The 16,608-nt window shown below is 41.9% G+C and overlaps 1 protein-coding gene across 2 annotated transcripts; it reads left to right on the forward strand.

Moving 5' to 3' along the window:
- The first annotated feature begins 1,559 nt into the window (after positions 1 to 1,559).
- On the forward strand, positions 1,560 to 16,194 carry DCUN1D5 (defective in cullin neddylation 1 domain containing 5). Of its 2 annotated transcripts, XM_083609364.1 has the most exons (9): positions 1,560 to 2,037; positions 8,214 to 8,305; positions 9,359 to 9,429; positions 10,667 to 10,758; positions 11,485 to 11,593; positions 11,676 to 11,780; positions 12,680 to 12,782; positions 13,431 to 13,506; positions 13,605 to 16,194. In XM_083609364.1, exons 1-8 carry the CDS (start codon positions 1,961 to 1,963, stop codon positions 13,484 to 13,486), a joined length of 705 nt encoding a protein of 234 aa, XP_083465490.1. In that variant the 5' UTR covers positions 1,560 to 1,960; the 3' UTR covers positions 13,487 to 13,506; positions 13,605 to 16,194. The 2 variants fall into 2 exon arrangements, with proteins under 2 accessions (XP_083465490.1, XP_083465489.1); XM_083609363.1 differs by having other exon boundaries at positions 13,431 to 16,194.
- The last annotated feature ends 414 nt before the right edge of the window (positions 16,195 to 16,608 follow it).

Consider the following 16,608-nt stretch of genomic DNA (forward strand, 5'->3'; position numbering starts at 1 on the left):
CGACGGCCGCTTTCCAGAACGCGAGATCGGCAATCGCCAGGCCAGGCCGGTTCTGCGCGCCACGTGAAATACGAAAGCAAGCGGGGCTCGGATCGCCCAGGGCTAGTGTATCAAGCCTCCCGTTTGCTACTCCGGAAACAGCCCGAGGGAACTGCTGGGTTGTCGTTGGTTTTTATTTATTTATGTTAAACAACAGTTTAACGGAATGGATTGTTTTCTCTTAAAAAGTTTTTTTTAAAACAAACAATCGTACTGCGAGTTTGCATCATTGAATGAGTAACCAACATGCTGTTTCCTGAACAACATAAACTCTTTGGGCAACTAAGTTGCAATTAAGTTAGTTCTTGGTATGAGCTTTCGTGTGCATGCACACGAAAGCTCATACCAAGAACTAACTTAGTTGGTCTTTAAGGTGCTACTGGAAGAAAAAAAATTTTTTGTTTTGACTATGGCAGACCAACACGGCTACCTATCTGTAAGTTGCAATTGTTAACTCGCAGAGGTTGATGAATGGCAGGCAGCCAGGATGAAGCTCACGACCCTCTCCGCTTATGGAGAGGACCATCACTGATTGTTATGCTGTGGTGAAGCCCCGAACACTGCCTAATCATATTGGGAGTCTAGTTGGTGGTAGCCCCGAAAGTGGCCTTTTCAGGTGCAAGGCAGAGCTGGGCTGGCTCAGGAGCCACCGGATTGTGAGGCCGGGGTGGACCTTAGCGATGCGGCGCCCTGAGCGAGGACAAAATTTGCCCCCGCCAAAAAAAATATTTCTTATTTTCACAGTACTGTACTGTAAATAATTTTGTAATTTGCTTTTTACACGAATATTCTTCCTATTGCTATTTTGTACCGCCTGGGCACGGCACACTGTATGTGGGGGAACTGCCCGCAGCACCCTCAATCCGGCGCTGCTAAGGCTAAGGGGGAAAAAGAAAACAAGCCACCCCACACCTCACTTTCCACCCTGACCAGCAGGAGCCGCCTGGGCTTCAGATGCTGCTTCCCCCTGGAGACCTTGGGGCAGAGGGAAGCTTGCCTGCAGCAAGATTATTATGATGACATAAACCAGTCTTTGCCAGCCACTTTGGACTACAACTCCCATCAGCCCCCGTCCCCCAGGCAGGCTTATGGGAATTGTAATCCAAAGCGACCAGAGAGCGGGCTACAGCTCGCTTCCCCTCAGATGCGATGCCCTGACGCCATTTCCTTGGGGTGTAACACCGTCTCCCCTTGACCTCCACTGGGCTTGCTCCTGAGTAAACATGCCTACGGCTAGCGGTGCTGCTTAATTAAGGGGGGGTGTGGCTCGAGTCCTTAAAAAAAACACACACACGCACGCAAACTTATTTTTATAATATTATAGCGGGAAAGGGGAGCTGGGCGAAGCGCACGCTTATTGTCGGCTCACAACGCCCCGCTGTCCCTGAGGCGGGCTGCGTCACGACCTCCCACCCCCCCAGGCAGGGCGGGGCCAGAGTGTTGGCTCCGCCCCCGTCTGTTAGCTCCGCCCGGCGACGGGGGCAGGCTGGACTAGCCAACGCTGCGAGGCGCGCGCGCGCGCGCGCGCGTCCGAGGCGCGCCTCTGTCACTTCCTGCTCCCGCCTCTTCGGGGCGGCGCGGCGCGTCTCCTCCTTCTCCTCCTCCTCTTCCGCTCTTTACCGGCGTTGCCGCCGCCGCCGCCACCGCTTCTCCCTCAGGAAAGCTCTTTCTTTCGCTCCCCCCCCCATATTCCCCCCTTCCCACACCTGAATTTACCAGGCGCGGCGGCGGCGGCGGTGACGACGAGCTGAGGGGAAGGAAGGCAAGAGCCGCGACGGCACCGGCAGCTTCTCCGCCGCCACCTCCGCCTCCTCCTCCTCCTCAGCCGCGAGGGAAGGAAGAGGCGGCGGCTCCCTCCCCCCTGCCCAGGGGCCCCGCGGCCCTCCGCCTCCGCGCCCCCGTCCGGGGCGAACCGAGGGAGATGCCCGTGAAGAAGAAGCGCAAATCCTCGGGGCAGGCGGGGGACGAGACGGGCCTCAAGAAGTGCAAAATCAGCAGGTACCAACAGCCACCGCGGCGGCGGACGGGCCCAGCTCCACGGGGGGGGGGGGACCGAGCGCCTTCCTTTTCCCCCTCCTCACGGTTGCCTTGGTGACACAAGGCGGGAGAGGGTCTTTTGTGATACCAGAAAGGCAGCCTTTAGCGGGGGGTTTCCCTCCCCTCTTGCATTTGCACCCAGAGGTGCCATCTTAAATATTTGGGGGGGGACAGGTAAGCCCCTTCCCACATAAATCACATGATGAGGCTCAGGAATGCTATTTGAATGGCAATGGCCTACAATTTGGGGTGGCGTTCCCCTCAAATATTTTATGGGGGGGGCTGAAGGGACCTCTGGTCCCTAGTTGGCTCCTATGTTTGCACCTCACCTTTTCTGACACATATGCCAGGCTGTACCCTATCCTTGCGCAAAGTGAAGCTTCAATAATTTATTGCAGGTTATGCATATCCTTTCATTTTTCACCCTTATGTTTTAACTCTGCCCCACCCTGAGCAAAACTTGGTATGTTTCTTGGGGCACAGGCATCCTTCGCGTACACACATGCGTGCGAGCGCACACACACACCTTCCCGTGTGTACCACTGAAGCAGTGCTGCAAACGTGCAGCTGTAGTTCTTCTATCAAGCAATGCATAATGCTGCAGTAGGCCTTTGTCAAAAAGTTGCGCCTGCTTGTCTTGCGGCGCTGGTTCTGAACAAAAACACCAACAGCCTTTTTTTGCACCACCAGCCAGGCCCTATCTCATGTATGGACTTGATTCACTTTGTGTCCCCAGCCTGTAGATCTTGAATTGGCATTGCCTCATCAGAAGCCAGCTAATGCAGAGTCAGGCCATTCCTCCATGTAGCTTAGTATTGTCTACCAAGACAGGCAGCAGATCTCCATGGTTTTGAATGGGCATTTCCCAACCTTGTTCGATGACGCCAGTGGTTTAATGTGGGACGTTATGTGTGCAAAATATGTGCTGTAGCTCTTCCTCTCTAAGCTCTTGCCAAGCTGTGGCATAACTGGGTCATGTTGTGCTGATTTATGATGCCAGACTTTGACAGCATCTCTGAAGAGAGGAGGTTCCCCACCTACTACTTCCAACTTCCTCCATGCAGCAGAATGAATCACTTGATGCTTTTATAGTGGTGTGTTCATGTTTATATAGTATTTTCAGAGTAACAGGATAGGTCTCTGCTCCAAGGTGCATACGTTCACTTCTCCTGTGAGACCATTTCCCTGTGACAGAAATGCCTGTGTGCTTTATCTGTCCAGAGATCAACTCAATCCCTAAAGTTCTATCTACTTATGCTCTGCATGTCACATATGCGAATTCTATACAACAGAAAGATGCAACCACCACTGCAGGAGCGCAGTCTGACTTCCAAAGATCTCCCATTTGGCTTCCACCATAGCATCTATACCAAGGTCTCACCCATCTCTATTATATATCTCAACCGCTTTCTCTAATGTAAACTAAGATTCAGGGAAACAGGTATTCAAATTACCCTCCAGAGTTACTTCTCAGCACCCTTAACAAGCTGCACTTCCCAGGATTCTCCATTACTGCTGAAGTAGTATACAAGTGCTCTGAAATTATGGTGTATATGTGACCTCCAAGGAAGCGCTTAATGCAACCTTTCATTGCTACCTTATTTTGCATGCTACTCTTATTTGAACAGTAGCAGTCAGTTGGGCAACATGGACAGGGCAGAACAGTGTTGGTCATGTGCCTTCCCAACACCAATGATTGCTGCTGGTCCCTGAGATGAGTGGGAAGGATAGCACAGGGTGGGTATGCTTGCAGGAGCACTGGATTGGCTTCACAGCATGCTGAGCTCCCTAGGCCTCTTCCTCTCAGGAACTGGCAATGACACTCAGTTCTGGAAAGGCACATGAACAACCCTCCCCTCCCTGCACCGCCCCATCAACCTGTACTGTATTTTGCACTGCTTTGAGAAACCTTGATTTAGTGGCTTTTATGTTGGACAAAGAACAACTATTCCATAAATTATGGTAACAATTCTGCTTATGCTACCAAACTCTAGATAGTCTCATATATCTAGTATAAAGTCTGCCTGGGTGTTAGGCCATGAGTTTGTCATGGCCATGTCCTACACATTGGGATAGCATGTTTTGTTTTATGTGTGGTAAGAACCTGTGTTACCTACAAAGAGATACTTGCCATTAGATTTCTTATTACACAAATAGTCAAATGCTTGCACAAATTAGTATCTGTTGCTAAGTGCAAGGTGAACGACCATTACACCATTGTTCTACATTCAGACTATTGGATTTTAATTTCCTGGAAGCAATTTTTTATTTACTTTTACTAAATATGCACCAATGTAATATAATCAAATATGCTGGTATTGTAGATGGAAGCAGTGGCAGAAATATTCAATCAGCATCCACAGTATTTTAGAGTACAATAAAGCAAGTTCTTGCCCAGAGGAGCTTACCATCTGACATTCAGCTTGAGGGATACTAACAGAGGAGCAGGAGGAAAGTGGAGGCAGAGGCAAATAGTAAAGCAATTTGGGGCAGCCTTAGCTGTATATGTGTTGGCTGCTAGAGGATGAGTTTCTGACAATCCAGTTACCCAGGTTGCCATTTGTCATACACAGAAGTCAACATGATTCTATTTTTTTTAAATGATATTTATTGAAGTTTCAGAAAAAGTTACAAAAGTAAAAAAGAGATAGAAAAAAGAAGCAAAGAATACAAAATACAGAAAAAATAAAAACAATTAAAAATAAATCCATCTTTCCATGTCTTGTCTTTCATTTACTTATTTCCCTGACCTCCTCACACCTCCCTTTTTTGTATTCCAGTTCAGTTGGTTAATTCAGCAAATCCTTTCCCTCTTTGTTTTTATCTTAATTCTTTATCTTAATATATTATAGCTTTACATTTTCACCATTTAACAATCCATTTTTACATACTCCTTTATAACATTGCTGCTAAAACCACTTAATTTCATTCCGACATCATTTTAACATTCATTAATTTTACAATGTTTCTGTAAATAGTCTTTAAATTTCTTCCAATCTTCTTCCACCGACTCTTCTCCCTGGTCTCAGATTCTGCCAGTCATTTCCGCCAGTTCCATATAGTCTATCATCTTCATCTGCCATTCTTCCAGGGTGGGTAGATCTTGTGTCTTCCAATACTTTGCAATGAGTATTCTTGCTGCTGATGTAGCATACATAAAGAAAGTTCTATCCTTCTTTAACACCAATTGGCTGACCATGCCCAGGAGAAAGGCCTCTGGTTTCTTCAGGAAGGTATATTTAAATACCTTTTTCATTTCATTATAGATCATCTCCCAGAAAGCCTTAATCCTTGGGCACGTCCACCAAAGGTGAAAGAATGTACCTTCATTTTCTTTACATTTCCAACATTTATTATCTGGCAAATGATAGATGTTTGCAAGCTTGACTGGTGTCATGTACCACCTGTATATCATTTTTATAATATTCTCTCTTAAGGCATTACATGCCGTAAATTTCATACCTGTGGTCCACAACTGTTCCCAGTCAGCAAACATAATGTTATGTCCAACATCTTGTGCCCATTTTATCATAGCACATTTCACCGTTTCATCCTGAGTATTCCATTTCAACAGCAAGTTATACATTCTTGATAGTATCTTAGTTTTGGGATCTAACAGTTCTGTTTCCAATTTTGATTTTTCCACCTGGAAGCCAATTTTCTTGTCCAGATTGTAAGCCTCCCTTATTTGGTAATAATGAAGCCAATCTCGCACTTTATCTTTTAGTTTCTCAAAACTCTGCAATTTCAATTTGTCTCCTTCTTGCTCCAAAATCTCCCAATATTTCGGCCATTTGGCCTCCATATTGAGCTTTTTCTGAGCCTTCGCTTCCATCGGTGATAACCACCTTGGGGTTTTATTTTCAAGTAAGTCTTTATATCTTATCCAGACATTGAACAATGCTTTCCTGACAATATGGTTTTTGAATGCTTTATGTGCTTTAACCTTATCATACCACAAATATGCATGCCACCCAAAAACGTTATTGAAACCTTCTAAATCCAAAATGTCTGTGTTCTCAAGAAGCAGCCATTCTTTCAGCCAGCAAAATGCTGCTGATTCATAGTAAAGTTTAAGGTCTGGCAGGGCAAATCCACCTCTTTCCTTTGCATCGGTTAATATTTTAAATTTTATTCTGGGCTTCTTGCCCTGCCAGACAAATCTAGAAATATCTCTCTGCCACTTCTTGAAACAGTCCATTTTGTCCAAAATTTGCAATGATTGAAACAAAAACAACATTCTTGGCAATAAATTCATCTTTATAGCAGTCAACATGATTCTAAAGGCATCTGTGCAGATATCATATGCACAAAATTGGCAACACCATGAATAGTAAATTATTGCACTTTGCTTTTCTGTACTTGAAGCTATGTTTAATTATCTGTTCAGGAACAGAATGGATTAGATGCTTCACTTTAAACATCAAATTGTCAAGTGCTTGTTAGCAGCAACAGTTGAGTGAAGTGCAGCACTGTTATGACTTGCATTAAAATACTCACTTCATGGGGTATGAGTGTTCAGCGGCACCTGGGATTCAGACTTTCAGTTAAACCTGAAACTTTGTTTTCAGATGAAACTGCTAGTCACAGATACCATTATTACATGACATGTAAAAACCATTGACTCTTAGCTGCCATGTACAGTTGAGAAGACATGTGTTTTTAAGGCTGAAAACTAGAAAACAAGTCCCTTTGCATTTAGTATGGCATACAGTCAAGGTGACATAATTAAGATGAAACCATTACAACAATTTAATTCTGTTCCCTGTCTTTTGGATAAGGTTTCAAGCTGCCTACAAAAGACTTGAAACATTAAAAACAGCACTCAAGGCACCATAACATAATATAAAGACAGGGATATAAAGTCATCCTGAACTCATTCAGTTGCCAGTCCACCACCAAATGAAACAAGTAACTTGCTTTCCTGAGTGAATGGATAGTAAAATCTAGAGTCCCCTTCAGGTTGTAACAGATTTCACACAGTTTGAGGTTCTAGTAAGTAGCCAGTCCATTTCCGTGGCCAAAGAACTTCATTATGTCAAATAGGCTAGGTTCAGAACAACAGAGGGTTTAATTTTAGCGATTGCTGAGAATATATTTTGCATAGTCCATCAACATTAATTTACGTCTATGATCGCTGCTACTGTCAGGCCAGAAAGTAATAGAAAATGCTTGTCCGAGGGCAGAGCTTTTTCCTCGATTTCCCATGGATCATTTTGTTTATCCTTTGTTCTACAATTAAACTAGTATTAGTGCCTGTACTTGCAAGCAATGTTGTGCATAACAGTTAGTGGCCATGATAGGGATGCAGATCCCCATATGCTTCAGAAGGCACATCCAGTAGTTTGCCTAGAGGAGATGCACATCAAGATCTGCATCAGTTATGGTTACTTCCAAATCCAGAGCTCCTTTGCTCAGCGGTGTATCTGAATGGCAGTGCAGTTTCCCAAGTTTTCTAAGATACTTAGTTATTTTAACTATTAAGTGCACTTTGTGAGGACCTAAATTATTTCTGATTTCAAACATATAGTGGCCCAGTTTGTGTGCTGCCTAAAACCGTAGTTTAAAACAAACTGGTTTAATGTGAATGAGCAGCATGTTGGTGCACACTGTTCAAAAGTTCCCATGTCGCTCCTGCTGCTGCCACACCACATACAAAATAAGCCAGAGGTTGGCTTGTCGTGTCATCCAAACCCCAGCTTGTGATTTCTCTCCAAGCAAGCATTTAACCAAGGTTTGTTCTAGTTCATGGTTTAGTTGGAGAGAAACAAACCCTGAGCCTGAGTTTTGATGACATGACAAGCCAGACTCTGCAGCGGGGTAGGAATGAAGCTGGAATCTTTGAGCAGCCTGCATTGTATTGCTGTTTGTTTCTTTGAAATGTGGAATACTTACGTGTTTACTTAAAGAAGAAGAAGCAAGGAATACTCTCAATCTGACACTTTGAAACTGTAAACACACTGAAACTTTTAAAAATCAGCAAGTCATGATCAAACAGTACACATTCATTTTAGGTATACCTTGGGGTGGTTGTTGGTTTTTTTTTAAAAAAAAGTGTGCCTGTTTTTAATAACTTGCTATTGGGAATTTTCCCAAGACGTGATATTTACTGTAGGTTTTTCTTATGTCTTCATAAGCTACTGCAGGTCTCAAGCTTCTAGTAAAGTGATAAGTGGGGAGGAGCATTTTTCAAGCAAGAAGTGCCTGGCTTGGTTTTATGAATATGCAGGTATGAAGTTGGTACATTTCTAAATTCTAGTTTTTGTTTCAGTTATTTAGTAATAATTGATAGCTGTTTCTTTCCTCCTCAAAATAACTATTTCACTTACACGTACTTAAGCATAATAGGGTGGGGGGCATTTGTCTACAGTGTCCAATTTTTTAAAACCACTTGAAGCTTGCAAGACAGCCTTGCAAACAATTACTGAAGGAATGATTGCTTACCTTAACATTGTTTGCCTGTCCCTTCTACCCAAAAGTCCATGAGGTTCACTGCTGGCACTTGTCAGTCAACAGTAAAAGGCCATTCTTATCTCAGGTCTGTTTTTGTTTCACTCATAAACATCTACTGACCCTTAAGGAAATACTGAAGCATCAAGAATTTGGAGCCTCTTGAGAAGAACACCAGTTTGGGATGATTATATCTTGCTCCAAACTGCAGAATTATGTTTTAATTTGTCTTTGTATGTAAGTGAATGAGAGCCTGTTTTGTGTAATCAGATACGCTGCACTAACCACTTAGCTTGTTTAAACCTCTGTGCTTTCACAGAAAAGGGGTTAATCTGAGGCTGAACTGAAAGCATTGAAGAGAGTCCCTTGAATAATTGCCTCTGTTTGTTCAGAACTGTAAACAGTGGCATGACATTCCCTCAGGCATACTGAGGTGGTTGAAATTTGGCTATCTCACTCCAAACACACAGTGAACTGAGTTGATGAACTGGAGGACATGCTTCTCAGTTAGGACTCTTGGTTCAGGATAGTAGTCCTAAACCAAATATATCCAACAATGTATTACTTAAATTGGTCTTGTGACATTTGCAGCCGTGTGTTCAGTGGCATTGTTCTAGGTCCAGGGACCCCAGGTGTCTGAACAACTGGGTTAGGGACAATTTATAGTAGATAACTGGCACAAAGGCAGGGAGTGCTTAACCCTTCCTGTGTCTGTTAATATCTCTGAGCCAATCCAAATATGGATGTGCTGCCAAGCATTTTTTCTGATCAGAAGTAAGACTAGTATGATATTTGTATGGCATGTGTTAGCTTGATTTCTTTTGTTTTGAAGGTGATGATGAAGTGGTAGGGCCAGAAGGAATGGAGAAATTCTGTGAGGACATTGGCGTTGAACCTGAAAATGTAAGTCTTGTCCTTAAAGACCAATATGCTATTTCCTGCAAATCGTTAGACTCAGATTTTCAAGTCTTCCTCCTCCCCCCCCCAACAAACGTCTTCTTCACTTGCATTGTGCATTAATTTTACTGGTGGAAATTGATGTGCTTAACCCCTCCCCATTCACCAGTTCTCCAATACACATGCCTCTTCATCAGATTTCTATGCTGCCTTTCCATGAAATGATGTTTAGAGTGACTCACAGTAGCTGTGCAAGCAGCTACAAAATATCAAAGTCGACAAAAAATAACTACTAGGCTGATATATACTATATTTGCACACCCCTCCACAGCTTCAAATTTTACAGGAAGTCTGGGCACCTGTCTCCCTTGTTCACAAGGCAGTGGCACAGTTGCCATGATGACCAGAAATACTGAGACCTGACATTACAATAATGTACACCTTTAGTTAACGGTTACTTTGTATCAGAAAACTCAAGAATAGCAATTGGTTCATTTTCTTACATATGAAACTATATATTGCAATAACTACCTAACAAAATGGTTTTGCATTACCTCTACAAACACAGGTTTGGTTACGTCTTTGCCAAGATAACGCCACAAAACTTAAGGGGAAAAGTCTCCTACAGTTGAGCTAATTTTAAATCACATCTTCATTTTGAATCCTTGTGGATTAGTATTGCTGTTCAGAGAAAATAAACCAGGTGTTAAATGGATAGTGTTTTTATTGTAAACGTATGTTATTAAATTATTATTGGAGCATCATTCCAGATGTTGGTCTGAAGCTACTTACATAAAAATTACAAAATATCATCAGTACAACAAACATAAAACTATAAGAATCCCCCCCCAGAACAACCAGTCAGTCAGACAATTAAAATCAATAGCAAAAAATAGTCAGGATGCGAAACAACCATCATCAATATATTTCTGTCCTGATTGGTCTACATTAGTACCTGCAGGACAGAACAGCATGCCTGTCAGGAGAGGTTTGTCATTAGGACCTTCCAAAAGGCTTGAAGCATAGGAGCCTGCCATAGATCCACTGGCTGGAAGTTCCAAAACCATGGAACAACCATGGAAAAGGCTCTCTCCCTCATGGCGCCCAACCTTGTTGATTTAGGAAATGAACACATGAGGAGGGCCTCCATTATAGATCTCCAGGTGCAGCAGGCAGAAACAGGTGCAGGCAGTCCATCAGATAGCTTGAATTTTAATTTCTCCCTTTTCCCATTCCCATACAGATTATTATGCTAGTTTTAGCCTGGAAACTGGAGGCTGAAAGCATGGGATTTTTTACAAAGGAAGAATGGTTAAAGGGGATGACCTCATTACAGTAAGCTTTTTATATTTGAAATCATCTTCATGCATGGCTGAAAGTGCAGACTTTTTCTACAGAACCTTAGCAAAGAGCACGGCAGATGGAATGTTGGGCACTATTATCAAGAGGGCTTTTGGCTTTGACCTGGAAAGGTCCTGTCACTTTCTGGTGCTCCTAACCTAAAGACCACTGAACTTTGTGTTGAACTCTAATTTAAAAAAAATATCAGAAAAGCAAGTACTCCTATGAATTATTGCTGTGTGATTTATACAGTTGTAAAAAAAAAAAATCAACTTACAGTCTGTTTGATGCATAATAATATTTCTCCTATTTTATCTGGCTGGTACTGATAGGAGTTATAGTCCAAAACAGCTGAAGAGCACCACATTGAGGAAAGCTGAACTAGAGTAATAATGTCCTCCCCACTGAAGTCCTAGGTCAATTGGTGGTTTGAGCAGGCATCTTTTTGGCAGCCAAGAGGGAAGCAAGCTCAGTGAGCTCACCTCACTGGTCAGTGAGGGTAGACAGGGTACAACCTTCCAGTATTCCTTGTTCCGAGAATGTCCTTTGAACTTCTGTTTGTATATTCTCTGTTGAAAAAGCCCTAATCCTGGTAGTTTAAAGGCTTTTCTACTATTTTGTTAAAAGCGTGCATTGAAAAAGTGTATTTTATATATTTCCGTCTCCCCTCCCCCCAAAAAAGAATGTTTGGCATGTAATTTTTTAATCTTTTATTTTAAGATGTGACTGCACAGAAAAGCTGCAGAGTAAATTTGATTTTTTGCGCTCGCAACTGAATGATATTTCAACATTTAAGAATATCTACAGATATGCCTTCGATTTTGCAAGGGTAAGTGCGTCTTCTCCTTATAAAAACATGGAAGGAACTTGCCATTTATATCTGAGTGCTGCCTTTTTTAAAATCTCTTTAGGATAAAGACCAGCGAAGTCTGGATATTGACACTGCAAAATCTATGTTAGCTCTTCTACTTGGAAGAACGTGGCCTCTGTTTTCAGTATTTTACCAATACTTGGAGGTAAGCACACATTTAAAAAAATAAAAGGTGTTGCATATTTTGATTTGCCTTGTGAATAGGTCTACAAAAACACCATAAATAACAACAAAAACAAAATCTCAGCTGATCTCCAGTTTATGAATGTGTACCTTCTTGGTCTCACTATAGGCAATCCAGTGAGGCAGTTTAAGCCTTTTTTCATTTCCTCTTTGCTTTTGGAATGGGAGACAGTGCCTCTATTTCTATACGCACTCAGTTCCATTTCTATACTGACCATCAACCAAATTTCATCTGCTTAATGGTTATGTCCACCCTACCTTCATATTTCACAAGAAATGTTTGGGTTCCTACATATGTTTCAACCCCCAAGAAACAAAATATTTTATGATTGTTGGCACTACTTTAGAATGGACAAGCAGAATTAGATTTGCATGACATCACCACTAGGTGGGTCTTGTGGATAAGGCAGCCCTTAGGTGGGTTTCTGCCTCCTTTAGCTCTGCTGTCAGAGTAAACAATAGCAGCTTGCTTTTTGGATGCTGGCAAGCAACTACTAACAAATTTATTTCAGGCCATATTATTTTGATATTAAAAAATGTTGGAACTTCCTGTGCTTTCTATATCAACTTCAGCTCCTGGTCCTTATGCATATCAATCCCGTTGCCTTTCTGCTCCACATGATGTCATTTGCTACCAGCTGCCCTTTTCCATGTTTGCATTCCTTCCTTTGAGCCTTGCACAACATTGCTCCCCATTCCCAGGCAATAAATCTTCAAGGCGGCTCCTCCACCCCACACCTGCTTCTTCCTCAAATATTTCCTCAGCTACTGTAATAACTTGGCTTGTGCAAAGAAAACTGAACACATTATTCTGTATGCAACACATTGCGGGCTGAGACCTGATGTCTTATTTTTCTGCAGCAGTCAAAATACAGAGTAATTAACAAAGATCAGTGGTACAATGTGTTAGAATTCAGCAGAACTGTCCATGCAGATCTTAGCAACTATGATGAAGATGGGGCATGTGAGTATTCCCATTTCAATTAAAATACTCTAAGTGATACTTTAATCCCCGCAGATTTATCTCTCAATCTCAGGCACTGAAATCAGGAAATAAAAATCCCTCTGCCTTTTCTTTGGAGATCCTCTCTAAATAGGCAGAGTTATCCTCTCTGAAGAGCAGGCAGAAGAATCTTTTACTCCCAGTGTAAGCACTAAGCAGTGCTAAGATTGAAGGGAATGTCCCCTGCCTGCTCTTTAACCCACCACTGGAGAGTAGGTGAGTGGGAATGCTGCCTTTTACTTTGATCCTTCTGTGCAAATGAAAGGCAGGATTTTCTCCCACTCCCGCCGCAATACTGGAATGGGTAAGACTGGAAGTGCTGCATGTGTAACATGCATCTCTGCATATTTGTGTGAGAGTGTGTGAGTATATGTGAGGCGGTATATGCCTAGCGAATGTGAGTGCTGCATACGTGAGAGCCGTGTAGTATGTGCACACATACATTAACCTCCCCACTGCTGAGATGTGGCCCTCAGGGATGATTGAAACAGGTTAGCCACTCCTGAGCTAGAGCTACATGTTAAGATGATTTAAGACTTAATACTTTCTGTCTTTGTTATGATTCAACTAAAACGCAACATGTTATAACTGGCGTTATTTCTTCTGCAGGGCCTGTTCTTCTTGATGAATTTGTGGAGTGGCAAAAGGTTCGCCAAGCATCATAGCAAGAGCAGCTTTGAAGAAGGTGCTGGATCTTGTGATGTTGCAAAAACTGAGTCAAAACCAAGGGTTGCGTTCACATCCTTATGAACTTTAGTCATTTTTTTCCTTTTATTTTTAAAGGAAGCCTTGTTACATGTGAAATGGGCATTGAACCACACCTCTTCTGAGACTGAAAATTGGAGGGTTTCGTCTTAAGTTTCTAGCATTTCAGAACAATAAAGATTCAGATTTGTAACAGTCTTAAAAGTGAAGGATATCCCTTGAATATGACTGTGGTTTCCATGTTCAAAACCAAAACATTGTAGAGTGCATCAGAAGTATCTTGTATGAGTGTTTGAATCCTGGAGATGTGTTTAAAATTGTAGTTGTAAAGGAATCTGATATGGTAGGTCGCTGATGAAATGATTGTTTTTAGGAAGAAATGTTAACGTCAAAGCCTTGGCTGGTGTTTTGCCAACACCCACCATCGCTTGTGCCATAGTTTACAGCTTCATATGGAGACATGGCCTTAAAATATTTTTTTCTGCAGTTCCCAACATTTTGTCTTCTAATGAAACATTCATAATTGTCTTAATTATGAATTAAGTTAAAAGGTACTAAAAGGATGGTGATGTCTGTAGCATCTGTAGGACCTTGAAAACATTAAACTGTGTTTGATTAGAAATTGGCCTAAATATTAAAAAAAAACAACCCTAGGAAGGCAGAGCTAGAACTTCAATGAAAACACTGCAGATGATCCTCCTTCCTCTTCATCTCCTAATGTGGGACCTTTGGTTTTATTAACTGATTTCATGTGTCTACTTAGCCTGAACTAAGAAAAGTTGCAGTATCCTCGTGTGTTTCATTGCCATTTAGCAAGAACGTGAAAAGGCACAGTTGTGTGTGCTGAGTTACATTGAAAATCAAGACATGTGCGGAAAGCTGAACTCAGTTATCTCTCTTGTTTATTATTTGAACACCATCATAACTTCCGTAACATTCAAATTCTACTTCCATATATCTTGAGACAGAGAGATTGGCTGTTTAGTCTGTCAAACATAGGAATTCCCAAGGCCTATTTTGTAATAAATAAATGTATGGGGTGAAATGGCAACAAGTTGGCATGGTGAATGTTAAAGAAATCATTTGCATCCCTTCTTCCACTCAGGATGCTGTTTCTGTTTACATCATCATCCTTTTAGCAAATCTAGGTCAACTTTATTAATTACCCCCATAGCTTACCATGCTAGGTGAGACATGGTAGTATTTGGCTCAGGATAATGAGAAATGTGTTGTGTGCACTGTAAGCAGGTTCAGGTAGTACAAGATATCCACAATGTTTTGTCCAGACAAGATGTTGCTTTGGTGCATTTCCCCCCTTCTGATCATAGAGTCCTTAAGTATCTGTTTTGGGTATTCAATAGAAAAGGGCTATTTCTTTTGCAGCTCTGCCAGCTGTTCAGGTGTATGTGACCCAAGTTAGTCATTGGAATTGTTTTGCGTCATCTTATAGGGATGACCTTACACTGTGTTATTTTGCTTTTCTGTAATTCTGCACAGGAAAAAGGAGATTGGAGTGAGGGGAAGTATCTAACATTTCAAACTTGCTGCTCTTACTTCATTGCTTGTGTTAATGTGTATGCCATTACATTTTAGATAACCTTGGGAGAGTTCTTAGCCTCATATGAACATGGTCTGTACCAGTTTTTGTTTTTGTATTGACATAGCCACTTATTAATATTTGATGCCATACCATCCTAAGTCTGCAGTCTTACGCATATTTCACCTGGGAGCAAGTCCCATTGAACTTGGTGGTTCTGGGCTGCAAGTTTGTGCATCAAAAGAACACTGTTGGACAGTACAAGATGGCTATTTGATTACCTCCAGAGTGCGAGTGGGCAGAAGAAAATGCATTATCAGATTAATATCGTGGATATGAAAAATGCTGCAGTGTGTCTAAATGAGACATGAGATGTTTTCTTTAAGAGATTGCTTTTGCAAAGTGCTATTTACTGTTCCAAACCCAAATCCTTGGTAAAATCTTTTCTGGTGTTTCCCAGGACAGGCTATGATTTAGGATGATGTCTTTCCCAAAAGAGGGCAATGCAGCCTTTAAAAGAAGTACAGCCACGAGGGAGGCCTGTCACAGTTGGTGCTGGACTGGCCTCTGTTATGGGCACTTTCTTGCGCTCTGATACCAATGGGATGGGGCAGCTTGAAATTGCATCTAGTGATAAGGCACGGGTCGCCACAAGGTCATTCTCTTCCCCTGGTTTTTTGCCATGGTGCTTCCCCTCCAACATGTCCCCATCCTAATTACGTCTACCAGTGATATGCACAATCTCTTGGGGATTAAACCCCGGAGAAAATGGGGCAGACCTCAGAGCAAGCATGCATAGGATTGAACCATCAAGTCATCCTAATTGGCATCCAGTCCTTTGTGTTGTGCTTTAGAAAACCTTTCTCTCAGGTTTTTAAAGTCTCAAGATACGAATCAGGAAAGCGCAACTATGTTTATAATGTAAACAAAACCATCTTTTAATTCAAGTGATTAATTTTTAAAAAAACACTAGCCCAAAGGAGCTGGTATTAACATGGTAAATCGACAGACTGTTGTTTCCACCATTGCCAGTGTCTTTACTTAATGTGAAGGTATCAACTTGCTGTGTATGACTTGTATCTCTGAGGTTTTATCACTATTCTTATAATAAAACCATGTTTCAGGGATTTAGACCTTGTTTTTTGTGAGTGGTTTTTAAAGTACCAATATACTATTAAAATGATAATGGGTGTATGTTACATGTTAAGAGCCACTTCTGCAAGAAGATAGAATTTCGTTGAGAGAAGCTTTCCCATATTGCTTTTTTTATTTTTTTAAAAAAAGTAAAGACAGAGAGAAAGAAAAGTATTCAGTGTTCAATTATCAGACACTAATTAAAACTGGAATACTTCCAAATACTGTGGTAGCATAAGAAGGTTTGATTTGTAACACAAGAACATTTTTAACCAAAACTAATTTTAAAGGAGGGCTCAACATATGCAAACTTCAGGCCTTTTTGGGGAGGGGAGGGATACAGGTTCTACAGTCAATCATGCATGTTAACTATTGACAGTGGAAAATTATGGGTAAGGTATGGATACCCAC

This window comes from Podarcis filfolensis (genome assembly GCF_964270895.1).
Source record: "Podarcis filfolensis genome assembly, chromosome: 4".
In the NCBI taxonomy this organism is placed as follows: Eukaryota; Metazoa; Chordata; class Lepidosauria; order Squamata; family Lacertidae; genus Podarcis; species Podarcis filfolensis.